The following is a 14,813-nucleotide window of genomic DNA, read 5'->3' as shown; positions in this document are numbered from 1 at the left end:
GATGGTTATGAAATCTTGTCAGGTTTTTATCTCTTTAGAATGCAGTACCTATACATGACATTCAGATTTGGAACACTTGCCATTATAAAATTACTGTTGAACCTAAAGAAACTTCCTATTTATTTTTAAATGTGAATGCATAACTGCAAATAAATGTTGAATGTAATGTATATTAAAGTTTCTTGTGGGATATCAGCTTGTGAATTTGTTATACAGTTCCTTTAACAAATTGGCTTTATTTATAAGTTTATATTCTAAGTATGATTTTACTCTAAATCAAAAGTAGTTGATAATGCCCATCAAGTTGACAGATTAAATTGATATGATTGAAAAAACACTTGGGATTCACTGGATTAATCTTATCACAAGTGGCTGCAGAAAATGTTTCCATTTTTCCTTATCCAAAAGGCGGGGTGGGTGTTAATTACTAAAATAAGATCATTGTTAGTGGCTAATGTCTGTAGATTTTAGCAGCTCTACATTTTCTTAATATTTCATAAAGCCAATTCCTTAGTGTATGCGGTTATTTGCTCTTTTTCCAATTAGTATATCCTACACTGAACTTTCTCAATGGACCATCATCTGCTTTATCGCATGTTTCATTGGATTGTTCATACTTGCCTGTTTAATGAGAATGTTGCATAGTTTGTGTCTTTTGAACATAGGTTTTCTTTCTCTTGCTTCATATGAATCTGCTGGATTTTAGTATTATCTGTGTAGTTTGCTTCAAGTAATCCTTAAAACATTTTTCTTTACCCCTCCCCCCCACCCTTTTTTTATGAAAGGTTAACCTGTAAGTTTTTGAGAGAACACCATTAAAGCACCTTATGGTTTGTTTTCTGTTTGTATTTTTTTTCCCGTTGTGTATAAATGTATTTATATGTATGTACCTTTGAATTGCAGAATGCAGTTCTGAGTTGCAACTTCTTTTAGCTCTTCGTAAGTTTAAAAACTTCCTGAATTTTGATGGTGAATATGTTTTGAGTAATTCCCACTTCGAAATTCTTTTTAAGTAAAGTACTAGCATGTGATCAGTATAATGTCTTATTATCTATTTTGTGCTATGCCTTTTATAGCAAAGACAGATTATTTGTTCCGTCCACATATCACGTCATTACAGTGGACTGTAAATTTCCTTCATGTCAAATACGGTTTGAAATTAGTGGGCTATTTGAGTTGTTACCATTGGTCATCACCATCAGAGGTTTATTGGAACGGAATTTGACACAGCACCAAATGATTGACCAATTGATTTATTCAGTGTATACTACAACACCTAAAATTTGATGGTTGATTTTTCTATCAGGCAACAGATAGTCCACTGGTTTGTTTTAGAAATGTTAACAAACAAACAAAACAACCTAAATTGGGATTAAATTCCTAGATGATTTTAAAAGATTGAAAATCACTTATTTAAAAAGACATAGAGAAGTAAAGAAATTTTAACTGTTTTAACTTCTGAGAACTGTGTTTGAGTAAACAATTCAGAAATGTAATCATTCACATTTACTAATATTTCTTGGGGGAAAAACATAGATTTCATTATTAAATTCTGAAAATTCAACTGGTTCTGAATGGAAAATCTCTAAATCCATGCATTTAATCGCTCATCTTTTTAATAACAGTATTTTCATATTAGATTGAGCGAGAAAAGCAATTCATCATGGTTTTTGGTGTTCTCTCAATCTTTAAAGTTTTTTTAATTCCTTTTGTTTTCCTTTTTCCAAGAGTATGCCATATATGTTGCTGCCCCTTATTTTAGGGGGTGGTAATAAACAGCACTGGTGAAATCTTATGTTTATTATCATACACAAATTCTGTTGGTTTCTGTTTCTGAGTTATTTGTTGTTTTTTCTTTATTTTTTCTCCTTCCCCCTCATTTGCTCATGTCTTGGTTGGCGTTTGGTGGTGTATAACCGTGATTGCGTTACCTTAGCAATAACAATTGGTCGTCTTGGTTACGTTTGTCCTCAAGAGGTGGCCCCCATGCTACAGCAGTTTATAAGACCCTGGTGTGTATTATTCAATCTTTTTTTTTTAATTCATTTTTCTTCACTCTTTCTTTCTCTTTCTATCTCACTTTTAGATATATTTTCAGTTGGTTACAAAAATCACAATCCTTAATCATTGCCAACCATGTGACTAATCTTGTCCTATCAGGTTTGTGAGGTTTTTCAGTAGCATCGTCATGTATATTTATTTTATGTTGTGGCTAACGACTAATTGATGCATGGGATAAGATTGTCACATGCTTGCTGTGTTAAAAAGCTTGATTATACATGAAAAGCATTTAAATATCCACCAGTAAAATAAAGATGCATGCAAATTCTATAAATTTAGGTTTTTGCATTGTTTCTTTTTTAGAATTAATTTGAAAACTTGGATTGCATTAAGAAATACATGTTTAAATTACGTTATGTATAAAAGCCTTATTTGCTTGTTAATGTAAAGTTAAACATCTACACCATAAGTTGTATAACAGTAGTTTATATTGTGGCAGTATATCCTATGTTCTGCTTCTTTCAATTGATAATCTTTCAATTCAAGTCATTTTTAGTAGTGTTTAATGGAATACAAGTCATAATACAGTTTTAAAAATTCATAATTTACTCTTGGCTCAGCCTCATTAACAGTTTAGATAGATTAAAATCAGCTGTCCATTTTATAGATGCAATCTATTAATAAGAAAATGTGAATTTCAAGGCTTCCACTACATTGAGATTAGATGGGCCAGACATGCAGGAAGAATGAGAAATGTGAACTTGATGAAAAATTCCTTAACTCTAAACATTATCTATACTGTGGTGCTTATTCCATTAAATACTGTCCATTAGTATTGTGATTGAACCTGCTTTTTACTTAAATGCTAAACTCAGTTCTATAATTTAATAGGTGCACCTCTCTCAGAAACATAAGGGACAATGAGGAAAAGGATTCAGCATTTCGTGGGATTTGTACCATGATCAGTGTGAATCCCAGTGGAGTAATCCAAGTAAGATGTCACAAAGATTTTCTGACTTTTAATGTTATAAATAATGAAATTTTAAAGCATGAACTTTTAAACACTTTAATTAGGAAAATGTCACATATATTACATATTTTTTCAAAGACACTAAAAACATTAAGTTCTTAAAAAGTTGTATATTTTCTAATAGTTTGAGATGATAATGCTTGTTTATGATTTCCTGAAACTTTTTTTGTCATGAAATAAATAGCACTGGGATACTAAAGTTATTATTCTTGTCTCAAATTAAACCAGAGCATATTTCATCCCCATTATCTTTTTTTGCACACGCCTCCTTCCATTGAATATTAGTTTGTTGAATTTGCAGATATCTACACTAAAGAGAGTGACCCAAGTAGTAGGTTACTTTCTGTTACTTAGAAATTCATTAGTGCACAAAATAGAATACTGAATTAGCCATTGAAACTGTTTTAACTTGGAGGGCTTATGATTTATTCCTCGTTTCTTAGTTCATATAATATCTAGACATTTTTAGCATTTAAAAAAATTATTTGGCAAAAGTATCAGATACGAAATTTGCAAGACACACAAAACAGAGGAACATGTTGATTGGCGCCATGTGTACGAGATCAACAAAATAAAATGCAGGCGGTGGAACTCTAGGTTAAAGTATCCCAGGTTGCTCAGCAGATGAATTGCAAGGAAAAGAAAGTATGGGAGGTGTTTCCAGCAAAATAGCCTTTAATTTCCAAGACAAACATCTTTTAATTAATACATTTGATACCTCCCCTCTTCTGTTAATGTGACTGTGTTATTTGTTAATTCAGGTTCAGAAACATTATTAATTACTGGCTTGTAAGATTCAAATTAATGTGGTGTTAGGCATTGAAAACTTATAAATCAGAAGTGGAAAAAAATCTTTTGACCGACTTCACATTTGTAAAACAATAACTTAGTATTAAACCGGAACTATCTTTGGAAATAGTCCCTAGTTGCAAAAATCCCATTCCTGGCATTAAGTTTTCTGTTTTTTTTTCAATACTCAAGAACTTTTTGTCATCTTAAATGTGTTTTTTTAGAGTTGTCTGATACAATGTATACTATATTAAGAAGAATCCTTTTCCCATCAGGATTTTATTATTTTGTTTTTGAATTAATATTAAGACTGTGAAAGGAACACATAATATGTGTGGTCATTAAATCACTTAAAGAGTTGGTTAGAAATACCTGCTTTTTATATATTTTTATTTGAATGTGGTTAAAAGAAAATATCTTCAGTTTTATTTTTTATTAGTTATGTTTTTAATCACAAATTATAGATGTATGTGTACACATGTTAAATTTTTAACATCAGACTTTGATGTTTGAAAGACAATCATAATTCAAATGAACCATGAACTTCAGGCACATGGAATTTTATTTGCTTCAATATTTTATGCACATACTTCAGTCACTAAATTTCAAAATTAAGAAAGCGCTTTAACATTTGTAAAATCTTAAGTAGTTGACATCAGAACATAAGCGATGTCTTCAATGCTCTATTGATCTGTTTCAGTATGATAGTCAAGATTGAAAAATACTTAAACGAAACATTTAAAGCATATACCTGTTGTCTCTTTGTTCTTGTAGTGAGAATAACCCAATTTATTCTAGTAATTGAACAGTGGATTTTTTGTTCCCGTTTGTTTGCACTGGGTTGGGTTGAATTAGGCATTATTTATAACTACATAATTAATTTTTCTTCTAAGTTTTTTTCCTTTTAAGTTTCCATTTGAAATTTAGATCTGTTCATTCCCATAGTTCAGATCAAGCTTATTTGGAATATACTTAGGTAGCTTTAAAATTATTTCTAGGCCAGTCAGAACTGTGAGATTATTGAATTTATGTGTTCAATATATGAAGTGTTTTTAAGTTAGTTGCTCATTTGATAGTTTCAGTCCGCTGCTGGTGTGCTACATGCTTGCGAGATTGGGATTTTGTGATGTAAAAAGAAATACAAAAGGGCCTTAAATTCCAATATAAACTGAATGAGTAGAGGTTCCTTGATGGTGGAACAATGAAGACAACCGTTATTTTAAAATTCTTAAGCATAGTTGATTTTTTTTTTTTTAAGTTTTTTTGAGGCAGGATTCTGTCATGAATTCATTCGTTTTGCTGTTTTTGACTAATAACAACCTAAGGTGTGTTTCCTGCTTGTTACAGGATTTTATATTTTTTTGTGATGCTGTTGCATCGTGGATTAACCCAAAAGATGATCTGAGAGACATGTTCTGTAAGGTAAGGTAACTAGAAAGTCTTTATGATGAACATATTGGGACTATTACAATCCTAGTTGGAAAGTGTAAATTATTTTTAAAGCTCATATGAAACTTAGACTCTCCAAATCAATATTGGTAGACTATATAACCTTTGTTTTTGGCAAAGAAGTTGGCTTGATCTTAAGGTACGGCAGTGACTCAGTATCGGCAGCACACACACCTCAAAAATCTTTTCTCGGGCAATACCACAGATTCATGTGGTCCCATTATCACACCTTAGACAAAATAGCACATATTTTCAATGACAGCTGACTCAGATTTGGAGTATAATGTAAACTGTTGAACAAAGTAAATCTGAAGTGGTTTCCACTTCAGATCAAATCTGTTTGATCCACAGGGATCAAATCCACAGGGATCAAATCTGTTTAGTTCTTTGTTTTAGTCACGTCCCTTTGGATTAACTCCAACCAGTACTCATCTGTCACAAAATAAGAAATCAAGTGAATCACTTGAATTCTCTGATACTGAAGTTAGTCACCTGTGGTTGCAGACATGCACCTAAAGCTTTGTATATTTCTAATTTGAAAAAACTTAATGTGGCATGGAAGTTTTATGCCTTGGATGAATTCTGTACTGTTGTGTTCATTGTTCATTACTATTAGGTCCGAGTTTGCTTAGCATACACCTGTTAGTGGGACCCTTGCTGAATTCTAAACTTTTCAAAGCAAAGCTTAGGATATATTATGAGGTGCTTTTAGGCAAGACATGGACAGAATGTTATAGAATCCAACAAAGTTTGAGAATTATTGTTTCAAAAGGGATAAAACTTTAGAAAAAGAAAGTCAATAAGTAGTGTTTTACTTAAGAAGCAATGCAAATTGTTGTTTTTCTCTTGTTACTGATAAATTAACGATTTTTTCTTTTTACTTTTTGCAGATCCTTCATGGATTTAAAAATCAAGTTGGGGATGAAAATTGGAGGCGTTTCTCTGACCAGTTTCCGCTTCCCTTAAAAGAGCGTCTTGCAGCTTTTTATGGTGTTTAATGTCATACACTTAAGCTGCAGTCCCATAATTAGGGGTAAGTTGCAAGAAGTTTGTGGAGTTTTTCAGGGTGAAGAGACTACAATCTAAAATCACTGAGCAGCATAAAAGCTATACGTTTTCCACAGATATTAAATAAAACTATCTCATGCTATATTAGACTTGAAATTTGAAATTACTTAAGGCTAGAGAATTTTTTTTTTTTAGAAACTAAACAAACTAATCTTTTTTTTTTTTTTTCCTCCTGTAAGATTTCACCCAAATTCACCGGCGGGATAAAAATTATTTTGAAGCATGAATTTATAGTCCCTGATGTATCAAGGACTTCTGTGTTGTGAGCTTTAGGGAAGAACCCACTAGTATTGCTACAGTTTGGGGCTCAGTAGATAGGAATATTTAATACTCATTTTTTTTTTCAGTTTTTATGTTATTGAGCATCTACCATGCGGCCAGCACAGTATTTTAAAATTGTCTGGACAGTGGATGAGTCTTTTTGGATTTGGGGTGGTAGAGGGGTAAGTCCGTATGGACTCTTGTTCCTTCGGTTCTTCTGTACTGAAGTTGAACTAACAGTCCTGATCTCTTAGCTTCACTTCCTTCTTTGAGCTATTTTGTAAATATTGAACTATATGTGATGCCAGAATTTAGCATATTGCTAAATTTATTTTACTAAATTGAGCTTAGTAAAGTAAGCTCAATAAACGTTAGTTAGGAATTCGGATCAGTACAGTGAACAGGGATACACTTCTTTAGGTCCTGAACATGAGGTGAGACATACTTGACTGGAGGGCCAGAGTGTGTACTCGGTGTGCATCCAGAAGATGTCCCCCAAACTTAATCATCTTCTCAGTTGGAATTTTTGTTGGTTCCCTTGCTTATTTACTTAGAGCTAGTTTTTAACCCTGGAAAGAGTTCCCCATCCAGGCTGTGTAACCTACAAGGCCGTGGGAATGGACTTGCAGCCCCTGGACTATCTCAGAGCCCTGAATGTGTTTTTTCCCTGTAGTTTTGAGTCTTTGTGGCTTTGGCGTTTGGGAATAGTGCTTCATTGTCTTTATGTTAAATCATGAAAGTGGAATAGATGAGAATGACTCAACATCAAGGCCTGAAAGATAGAACAGTGAGTGGAATCTTCAATTAGCACTTTCAGCTTTATTATCTTCGTGATCTGTACCAAGTTGATCATGTTCTAAGACAAAGTATAAAGTAATTACCAGTTTGCTAATTAGAGATAAAAGTGGATCAGTATCTTCTCTTCTTTTTTTATACTCTTTTTCTCAGAGGCAGAGAAAAGTTGCTGCTTGCACTTTTCCACAGATGGGCTAATCGTCCTCTGTGAATTCATATCAGTCTTCATAAATGTCCAGTGTTTGGCATGAGTGGTTAGTAGATTTTTGTTGTGAAAGGACCACTATCGGGCACTGATTACAATATCCTAGAATCTTATTACTTAATGTGTTTCTTACCATTAAAACTGCTAGTGTTGAAAAAGTCCTCAACAGGAAAATCGGGTCTGAGAGCATAGGAAATGGCTGACTAGGATAGGATCCGAAGAATTATTAATAAATATCAAGAAGGCAGGTGTTAAAATTTACTTTTTGCTGAATGTAGTGACCTTAGTGCAGTGTGAACACCTTTAGTGCCTCCTAAACTAGAACTCACCAGACAGCCAACACACAGTAATGCTCCTTTATTTTTTTATGAATTAGATTTTTTGTTTGCTTAATATTGGGCATATTGTGAACCCCCAAAAGGTAATGTTTTCATTCTTACCAAGTAAAGGATTATTTTAAAAAAGAAAACATTCTTTGATTTTGATAAAAGTACGGCAACTTGTTAAATAAGTGAGGAATAACCAATTCTATTCGAGGCTCCTCATGCAAAGGGGGAGAAAAACGAGATGGATAGCATCCTACAAGGCATCCCCCGGAATTGCATCTATATGATGTAGAGCTCCACACCTCTCTCTGCATGTCCCTAGCGTGGTGTCACTTTTCACATCTGATGCCATGGCCATTGAAAACCATAGGGGAGGGCAGTCCGGGTGGCTCAGCGGTTTGGTGCCACCTTCGACCCAGGGCATGATCCTAGAGACCTGGGATCGAGTCCCACATCGGGCTCCCTGCATGGAGCCTGCTTCTCCCTCTGCCTGTGTCTCTGCCTCTCTTTCTCTGTGTTTCTCATAAATAAATAAATAAAATATTTTTAAAAAGGGGGGGGGGGAGAAAACCATAGGGGAAGGTACCAAATGGGTTATCAGTGACTGCCGGCATGATCTTAGGCAGTTTGTCCCGTTTCTCATTTTCTTTAGTTAGAGATAGCATTCTTAATTAGTCTTGTGTTTCACTGGCTTTAAGAGAAACAAATGTTAAAATATAAAATTGTTTTGTTTTCTTACAGGTCCTTCAGTCTTGGAGACTATGAGGGAGCCTCTGCACCCAGGGAAAATGTTACCCTTTACAGGGGGGAAGGGTAAACCAGTAGGGAATACAGTACAATCCCAACCCTACTGGGAGGGGCGGGAGGGAGGTGTTGCCGTCACTGTATTAAGTCGATGTTGGGAAACGTTTTAACATCTGGAGCCTTTGTGGGTGGAAATCTGTCTCCAATTACAACTCCGCACTGGATGTGAAGAAGCAAAAAACAAAAAACAAAACAAACAAACAAAAAAAAAACCTATTCAGTCTACTCACAAAACAGTACATCCTGCAATATTATGGGGAATTGTACCAAAACAAGAACCACATAAATGATGCATAGGGATGAGAAAGAGGAAAAATTCTATAGCGCACAATAAAGGAAACCTAAGAATGGGGGTTACAAACAGTAAAGAAGCTTTTTTTTTATTATTATTTAAAAATTTTTATAAATTTTCCCACATGTTGGGGCCTTGTTTTTGCATGCTGATGAAGAACTACACAAATGAAGCTAATAGAATTAAAATCAGCTTGCCTACCCATAGCAGAAGCAGGTTCTTGGAAGTTACAATTTAAGGTACCCCCAAAAAGTTGGAAATAAAACGAAACAAATTGAAACAATGAAGCACCCTGTGAAATGCCAAATGAGTCACTCCTTTTACCTTTGTGGGGTGGGCAGGGAGGGAGGAATAAATGGGGTTGGGCGTATCAGACTAAAGATTGACATCTTGATTTTGCATTAAAACATTAATGTAGTGGATATAATTTGATGGTTGTACTTCATTAGATTTAATTTCTAGGCCAAGATGTTCTTTTTTAAAGTGCAGTTTAAGGTTCAGGCATGCATTCTGGCTCATAGTGATTGAAAGTACTTTAAATTAGTGGGAAAGTAGCATGCTTGCATCACATAGAGTGAGATTGGTATTCATTTACCTCTGTTGCGCCAGTTTGTGTTGCGGTTTACCAATTCAATATAGCCCTGCATTTAAAATTCCTTTTTAAGATTTGTGGATTTTTTATTTTTATTAAGAATATAGATATAAAGTACTGTAGTTTACAGCTAGGCCTTGAAATATCTTTTTAGGATCTTGTTAGGAGTAAGATTGATATTGTATTGTGTGTAACCCGCACAATGTGGAAAGCTGATATACCTGTGCAAAATCCTTGCCTCTGTGCTGTCAGTGTGATGTGCTTTCTGCATGGTTATATACTAGTGATTTTATCGAAACTTCTAAACCTTAAAATACATGGTAAAAGATCTGTAAGAGGCTGCATAAATGTTAGTTGGCACATAAAGACAATTGTAGAAGTTGAAGACATGATTGCTCTATTTCAATGTTTATTCCCACTCAACATATTGCCTTCTAAGCTTTCTTTTTTTTGTTCAAAGCATGATCTTAAAGATATGTTTAAGTTAATGGATGTAATGCAGGGTTCCTACACTGTATTGGCGCATGTTGGTGGCCCTCTGTGCCCTAGATATATATGCACACAGGGTGCAAGTAAAAAGCTACAGAGTGAAAGTTGGTTTGGATCCTCTTCATTTCATTTGTTTAGCTTTTCTGTTATTTTTCTCTACTTACATGTATTCCTGTGAATAAATCCTTGTTAAGTTAACCCTTTACTTTTCCTTCCATGTGTATTTTCTTATATACTGTGAATGTGAAAACCTAACTGGTACACTTGATCTTGTGTCCATATGAAAGTGCAAGTCTTTATTAATTTGGATTGCCTGAACAGTGTATCCCATGATGATGAAGGAAAATGGAGAGATTTTTCTTTTTAACTCTGCTGGTCAGAGATGAAGCCACACCTTTCCATTTTTCAATGCTGCATATTTAATCTGCAACAAAAATGTTAAGCCATAACAACCTTTTTATATTTTAGTTTGTCACCTTTGCATTGCAGAATAAATCCTGAATAACCATTTTTATAAGCAGTTGCTCCTCTTTGCATGGTTCTGTTCTTCTAAAGGTGTTGAATGATACAGCCATTGCACCGAAGTTTGAGCTGTATGCGTGTGAATTTTAAAATACCGTTTCAAAAAAATTTCAGATGCATGGTAGCATGCAGAAAAGGTTTTTGTTATTGTGTGTGTGTGTGTGTATATATGTGTGTATTTTTTTAAACATGTTCTTTCACTTTTTTTTCCTCTACTTTGGCTTTGCAAATTTCAGTCTGTAGAGCCTGAAATTAAATCCTATTTTATAATGTCCAATTTTTTTTTTTTTTTAATTATAAGTTGGATCCAAAGGGTATGTAGCATTTTGCTTTCTAGTACCTTGCTTCACTGGGAGCTCAAAATTTGCTTCATAGTCTTGAAAACCTGATGAGAGTAGCTGTTTTATCCTTAAATCCTACTGATATGCTATAGTTTTTCAAATATTTTTTAGAATTTAACATGAGAGATATCTTAGTATTCTGGAATAAGTAAAATTTAAGTTGAAAGAAATGGCAAAAGTCTTCTCTAAACACTTGACTAAGACAAACATATAAAAACAACCTTCAATAAAGGTATCTGGACCTGTGATTGACCATTTTATATTGACTGAAAAGCAATTTGTCACCTATTCGGTTAAGAATTGGTTTCCAATTAAGCAGATATGTAACACAAGAATGTGCCCATTTTTGTCCCTTAACCTGTTTTTAAATTAAAAGGAATTTAATTTAAAAATAGACGGTAAAACTAATAAGTAAATACGACTGGCAACCTGATTGGGGTTGGATGTTTTGTGTTTCTCCCCTCCCCCTCCCCCCAGGTTATTGTTTCTTCCTAATTTATATTTCAGATGCATAGTATAGCATAGGAATTTGCAGAAGCCATTTGAGTTATCTTTTGAGGTAAGCTCTGATTTAGCGTTTATTATTCTGATAAAACTAAATACATCATGGGATATATATATAAAGCAACTTAATTCTTGTGGTGTAGTCTTACTAGTTTTGAATGTTGACTGAATGTCTATGAACTTGTGTTTGTCTTTGTTACATTCCAGTGTTTTCTGCCTCTTGGCATGCTTAAAGCACGGCTTACTTCATCTGCTCCTTACACACTAAAGTGCTGTTAGTGTGCTCAACTACAGAAATAGCCGCTGCTAAGTGATGTAGATTTTCTACTTGAATATTTTTATGTTGTAGGAACCTCAGGAGGTCAGTGTTTACTGTTTTATATATGCCTTCTTTTTCCTGTTCGAGCTTCTCTCTTTGAAGGATTCTAACAGAACAAAAGCTGCTGATCAACCTAAGTTGGAAACAGAAAGTGTATTTAATATAATTTAAATGCATGTTTGGCAGTTCAGTGTTGTAGTCAGTCCATTAGCACGTGAACTTAGTGCCACAGAATTCATTTATTCAGGAAAGAATTTTGCTTTTTGTATTGTCTAATCTCTTTAATAACTTCATACTGTGTAAAAAAAAATCACTTTTTTATATTTTTTAGTTGGTTATTTCCCAAATAATCAACATGTAAATAATCTTTAAGAGCCAGTTCTGATGCTTTACATTATTGCTACTTGATTTTGTGACGCAAGTTAGGTTCCAGAAGAATAGATTTTAAGACACTTAACCAAGCCATTACATCTTAAAAATGAAATAAGTAGCATACATTTTGTAATTAACATATTGATAAACACTGTGATTTTTTTTGTTAAGACTTTTTCATTGATCTGAATTGCTTAAATTGCATATATTGTAAAATAGGATCAGATGTATATTTTAAAATAATTTCAACTGACTTTCCTCTATTGAAATGCTTTGTCTACTCAGTTATGGAATATTCAGATACAAGTTTTATCTCAGGTGAATACTCTTGTATCCTTTTTGCTTTGGTGACATATGCTTATAAGGGGTCATCATCCTTTGTTTCTTAGTGTATTTCATGAAGAATCTTTACATTTAGTCAGATTTTCCAGTTCTTATCTAGCAGACTAGGGTGATATAGACCCCTCCTGGCAAGCCTTTTGCATGCAGGTTTACCTTGAAAGTGAGCTCAATTTGGTCCTCCTTTTCTCCAAACCTTTAAGTTAGGGAAATGGATTTTTTTTTTTTTTTTGTCCTGTATTAAATCACCCTGCATAGCTGAAATGCAAGAATTAAACTAATTATCTCTTAAGCCCTTTAGTCTAAATTTAACTTAAGCCCTTTGCCATAAGAAAAAAAAAGTGGGTTTTTTGCTTCATATAATTAATCTATATTATTCATATTGAATGTATTAACAGATAACGGTGCAAAAGACATTCTTCCCAAGAGAAGAGTGTGCCATGCATAACTGCAACTTAAATCCTTCTTTAGTAGTACTTTAAATAAAACACACACAGCTTTGCTTATTGAGTTTTTGTTTTTGTCTTTTGCAAATATTACAAGGGGGAAAACACTAACTGTTGCTACTAGTACTGTTACTGAAGTGTAGGCATTGGAATCTTAAAACTGTGGTCTTCAGATTAAGGGATAATCTAGATGAAAAATCAGATCAGTAAAGCGCTGTGTAACAATATCATCTAGTAATTAAACCGTGCAAGAGCGTTGTATACCTACTTAATACATTTCATACTGTGTTAAATACGGAGATATTTCTAATGCCTCTGAAATTTTGCATAAAAGTTTCATTCACTTGTACACTTTCCAGGTGACTTGTGACTAATTTTTTCAGTCTAATGTAGACCTTTCCCCCATTGGTATTACTTATATGTAGAGGATTCTTTATGCCTAATTATTATACATGTTAATTTTAAGATATACATTTAAATTATAGCAACTGTTTATTGTGATTTGTATCCCAGAATGTATTGTGTTAAAAAAAAAAAAAAAACTGTATGCATGATTTTGAGGGAAGTTAAAATGGTGATTTTTTTTCACCTCTTGTACATTTTAAAACCATACCAAATCTATTTGCCAAGCATTGTATCGCTAATTAGGAAAATAGTATTTTCCCTCTCATTACAATCTTTGTTCATCTACCTTAGAGTCCCCTTTTACTATGGCTTGGTATTACGCAGAATTAGCTACTTTGCAAATCTAATTATCTTCCTCAAAGCCTACTATAACATGGTTAGCCTATAAGGCAGTGTTTGTCCCCTCCTAATAATACCAGCCTCCTGAAGGGGTTTCACTCTACTTTCCCCATATTACCTTATTGATGTTTTCCTATGTGGATATATAACCAAATTAAGATTGGATGATTTTTATGGAGATAATAATTAGACAATACTGTGTAATTAATTTTGCTTAATAGATTATCATCTGTGAGAAGAGATGTTTAAACGTGGTTAATGACTTCACTTCATATTATTAAAGCAGTTTTACAATTAATATTCATGTTAACATTGGGTGCAATAATTTAGTAGTTTTAGCTTTAGTTATAAATAACTGGATCTTTCTGCTGACAACTTAGGTTGTATGAGTTATGCTTAAAAGCTTTAAATCTGATGTTTCCTGTACCTGCCACACTATGTTAGAATGTGTCCTTCAAATATATCCTCCTGCAACTTCTCAAACTGTACTAAATTGATATTTCTTGAAGTCTAACTCTGTGCTAACAGATCTTCATTTTAAATAGAATATGGTTTTAATTTTTGATAAGCTGCTGAATTTTAAAGAGAGTTTTTTGGGGCCACCAAATATTTTGGATCATGCAGAGAATATATATTGTACTGTAGTAATTTTGTATTTACATTTGTATGATGTGACATAATAGATGTGAATGTTAATCACTGCTTGACTATGTTAATAAAGTTGTTTAACTATAGATGTTTCACTCTGATTTTTAATGAAAGGAAATGAGCTTTCTTTTCCTCCCCCCACTTTGGGTCCTGATAAGTCTTGTGTTGTTTTGAGGGTTTGGGGTTTTTGTTTGAGGGGTTTTTTTTTTTTTTTTTTCTTTTCCTTAGCTTACACGTAGAACGCTCCTGTTTGACAACCATTTTTAAATTAGTTTTTTATTTGTATAATGTAAAAAAAAAAAAATAAGGAACATTTGCCCCATGTTTTACTTTAACTGCTGTCGGTGGTGTGTTTCCTAAACAGCGGATTGTAGGTTCAGTTCTTGGTGGGCGAGGAGGGAAAAATACTGCTCTGTAAAAGGAAAGACGAAGTCCTGAATAAATAAAACCGCGTACGGATAGATTGCATGAATGTGT

General features: G+C 33.6%; 1 protein-coding gene across 4 annotated transcripts in view; it reads left to right on the top strand.

Annotated features, from left to right (window-relative positions):
- Positions 1 to 14,422, top strand: part of TNPO1 (transportin 1) — a 60,405-nt gene extending 45,983 nt beyond the window's left edge. For 3 of the 4 annotated variants that reach the window (XM_072745350.1, XM_072745352.1, XM_072745351.1), the window contains 5 exons: positions 1,937 to 2,012; positions 2,893 to 2,992; positions 5,168 to 5,242; positions 6,160 to 6,302; positions 8,666 to 14,422. In XM_072745350.1, the coding sequence (XP_072601451.1) occupies positions 1,937 to 2,012; positions 2,893 to 2,992; positions 5,168 to 5,242; positions 6,160 to 6,267 (359 nt within the window). In that variant the 3' untranslated portion in view covers positions 6,268 to 6,302; positions 8,666 to 14,422. The remainder of the gene's footprint in view (positions 1 to 1,936; positions 2,013 to 2,892; positions 2,993 to 5,167; positions 5,243 to 6,159; positions 6,303 to 8,665) is intronic. The other variant, XR_011999152.1, reaches the window with a different exon arrangement.
- The last annotated feature ends 391 nt before the right edge of the window (positions 14,423 to 14,813 follow it).

The sequence above is a fragment of the Vulpes vulpes genome, unplaced genomic scaffold (assembly GCF_048418805.1).
Source record: "Vulpes vulpes isolate BD-2025 unplaced genomic scaffold, VulVul3 u000000652, whole genome shotgun sequence".
Classification (NCBI taxonomy): Eukaryota; Metazoa; Chordata; class Mammalia; order Carnivora; family Canidae; genus Vulpes; species Vulpes vulpes.
The sequence above is the reverse complement of the archived record's forward strand: the minus strand, read 5'-3'. Positions and strand labels throughout refer to the sequence as shown.